Source organism: Coenobita brevimanus, chromosome 51, assembly GCF_032717465.1.
Source record: "Coenobita brevimanus isolate Jiangsu-jjx chromosome 51, ASM3271746v2, whole genome shotgun sequence".
NCBI classification, from domain to species: domain Eukaryota; kingdom Metazoa; phylum Arthropoda; class Malacostraca; order Decapoda; family Coenobitidae; genus Coenobita; species Coenobita brevimanus.
In genome coordinates, this window is record NC_137004.1 from 19,169,023 (window position 1) to 19,172,090 (window position 3,068).

The window sequence follows — 3,068 nt, forward strand, 5'->3', positions numbered from 1 at the left end:
AATGCTACAACAACAATATCAAACAGGTTCGAACGGGATTGTCAAACTAAGACTTGCAGAAATTATCCTAAAGTTCCAAACATTAATAATAAAGATAAACCAGAACACAAACTAGTCCCTGGGTTGTAAAACCTCCGAGGTTGCAGTAAAGACCTGCCATAAAAATAAGGACACGGACTCTTGACACGAATATAACATGTGACATTAGCAAGGGCAATAAAAGTGATTCTGAATTAACATTTCTTATAAATAATAACTATCAAAAAGCAAAACCTAATAAATATATCATGTGCTGACAATTAATAAACATTAACTCACATGTGGCAGACATAATACTATGTACAAAGTACCCCCAGAATATAGCAGTCCAACACACCAGTCTAACTCAAGCTGCTAATTCGTTACTTCTTCTTCATCTTCTCTTTGAGCTTTATGGCCATCACCCCTTTGGGGACATTAAGCCAACTAAGATAAATAACAAAAAGCAAAACTCCAGATCACAGGCATTGCACAAGATGACCAGTCATAGGGTCCAGGCATGGAGGCAGCTTATGGTAAAATGTACGAAGATCAACCAGATGCACCTCTTCCCCCCTTACAATAAAAAGTGGTGGAATCCTCTTACCCAGGTCAGCTGCTCGGAGAAGATCGTGAAGGGTGAAGTAGGTCGAAACTCCGAGCTGGTATGACCGGGTGTTGGCTTTGAGTGTCAGGAGGTGACTGTAGGCAGACACATCTAAATGATCCCTGCAGTCGATGATAGGAGGGTGAGACAGGCTGCCCCCTTCTGCCGTAGGAGAGGAGGATTCATGGACCTCCTCCTCGGCCGAGGAGCTAGTCGACGCATCCTTGGCCATGGAGACAGTGTCAGAAGAGTTCTGTCCTTCCTCAGTCACTGACGATGGTTGGTGAATGTTGGCGGTAGTCTGCCCTTTGGTCAGGTCCGGATCCGGGTTGGTGATCGATGGTGTGTCGGTTGAGGGGAGCGTCCAGCCTCAGTCTCTTCCACAGTGTTGTGCGGGGGGCAGCAGGTCGTGGCTACCAGGCCCGATGCTCCTGATGGCAAGGAACAGAGTGAGCATCGTAGGCAAAGCACTCAGGGATGACAAGGTGAGGCAGCCTGTTCTCCTCAAAGATCTTAGGGGGAAGAACACGCAAAGCCTTGTCACCCCCACAAAAAGCCTTCGCCGTTGCAATTCACACACCCATGACAGTACTTATCCCCCCAGGACTCCCATGGTTCCTGGCCTGGCATCCCCAGGCTGAGACGCTGCCATACATAGGTAGAACTTGGCACGGCCTCGTCTCCCGATCCAGTAACATCCCGAGCCTCAGGACCCTTGGGAATCCCAAAGAGACAAAACTCCACCAGCTCACCATCCCTGAGGGAGCGATGGAGATGCTGAGGGTTTGGTGCAACAAATGCCTGGCAGTGAACAAAAACATCAGCACCAGTATCCTGACACTTGATGAAACCATACCCCAGCCTGATGTTGAACCAAACCACAGTTCCTTTGATCTTCTGGGCCACCGGAGACTGAGGCCTGCTAGTTGCCCCCCTCAACAAGTCACAGGCAGCAACAGGAGATGCGTCCTTCATTGCGGCTCGATCTGCTCTCCTCCTCCCAACTCATGACTTTTTTTTTTTTTGCCTATCGACCATTGAGGCCGGAGCCCCTGGTCATTAAGGCAAATTATATACATGTATATATATTTACACATATATACATATATATATGAACATATATATATATACATACATACATACATACACACATCCACACACATCCATGCATATGAACATACACACTTTCATGCACACGTACATATATATATAATAATTTTAATTTTATTATTTTTTTGTAATTTTTTTTTTTTTTTTTTTTTTTTTTTTTAACCTTATATTACTTATAAACTAAAATACCTAATGTAAAGGCCCTAAAACTAATCACCTAACAGACAAATCGCTAACCTATACTAAATCCTACAGAGACAAATAGCTAGACCTACACTAATGGTAAAAATACCTCGACTAACAGAACACCATCGACTGCAGATATGTAATGCCTTTCTACATGACATACCTGCACTCATCACCTGGTGACTGTCAGTCGAGGCACAACCTAATATAGAGGACATCAATATATGAAAGGGAACCTGACGAGTCAGGAACATTTCCATATACGTCAGCTGTCGGCCCTAATTAGAATAACTTAAGCAAGATGGTATAATGTACTGTATTTACATAATTTGTACAAAAAGTGAAGAACCTCGGCCAGCAGACCACCATCGACTGCAAGTGCCCAATACCTTTCTATATTGCACACTTGCACTCATCAGCTGGTGACTGTTAGTCGAGGAACGGGGTTTAATGTAAGGGACATCTATATTAGAAATAGATCAATGGGAGAAGGAACTATTTCAAATATGTCAACTGTCAACCCTAATTAATATTACAATATATACATATTGACCGTTGATAAAAACCACAACCACACAGTAAAAAAATCACAGCACTCTGATCAGTCCGGTCTCTCTCAAGAAAGCCATCAATTTATCAGTCATAACAATGTCCCCATCACCCATGATGGTGGAAAGGGTGAAGGGGATGTCTGCTGCGCCGCAGTAATTTATAAGTGAAGCACGTTCACGAATAAATCGCCGACAGCGCAAGATGATATGACTAATAGATAACACCGCATTACAGATGTCACAGTGCGGTGGGAAGCGTCTTTCCATATATGGTTTTATGTGGGTTACAATGGTGGCATTAAGCCGTAACCGTGCCAACACTTTTTCTTCTAGGCGACTGGGACGGTTGGCAGTGTCCCAGTCGCCCAGGTACGGCTTACTGTACAAGTTGGAATATTTAGTCTGGTCCACTGACCTTGCCACAGAAGATTTATTGATTTCTTGCCGAGAGATAGACTCGACTGTAGATCACGAGGAACGTCCCAAGTCTCCTCGAGCTCTACAGCCGACTTTGCAAGTAAGTCAGCCTGCTCATTGCCGTAGATACGACAATGACCAGGCACCCAGATCAGCGTGAATGACTTGTTGCATGAATG

General features: G+C 44.3%; 1 protein-coding gene across 1 annotated transcript; it reads right to left on the minus strand.

Moving 5' to 3' along the window:
• Positions 1-995: 995 nt before the first annotated feature.
• LOC145400183 (Y-box-binding protein 1-like) lies at positions 996-1,600 on the minus strand. The gene is made up of 2 exons (XM_080272695.1): positions 1,218-1,600; positions 996-1,056 (listed from the first exon to the last, which is right to left on the minus strand). The coding sequence occupies exons 1-2, from the start codon at positions 1,598-1,600 to the stop codon at positions 996-998; spliced, it is 444 nt and encodes a 147-aa protein (XP_080128821.1).
• Positions 1,601-3,068: the final 1,468 nt, after the last annotated feature.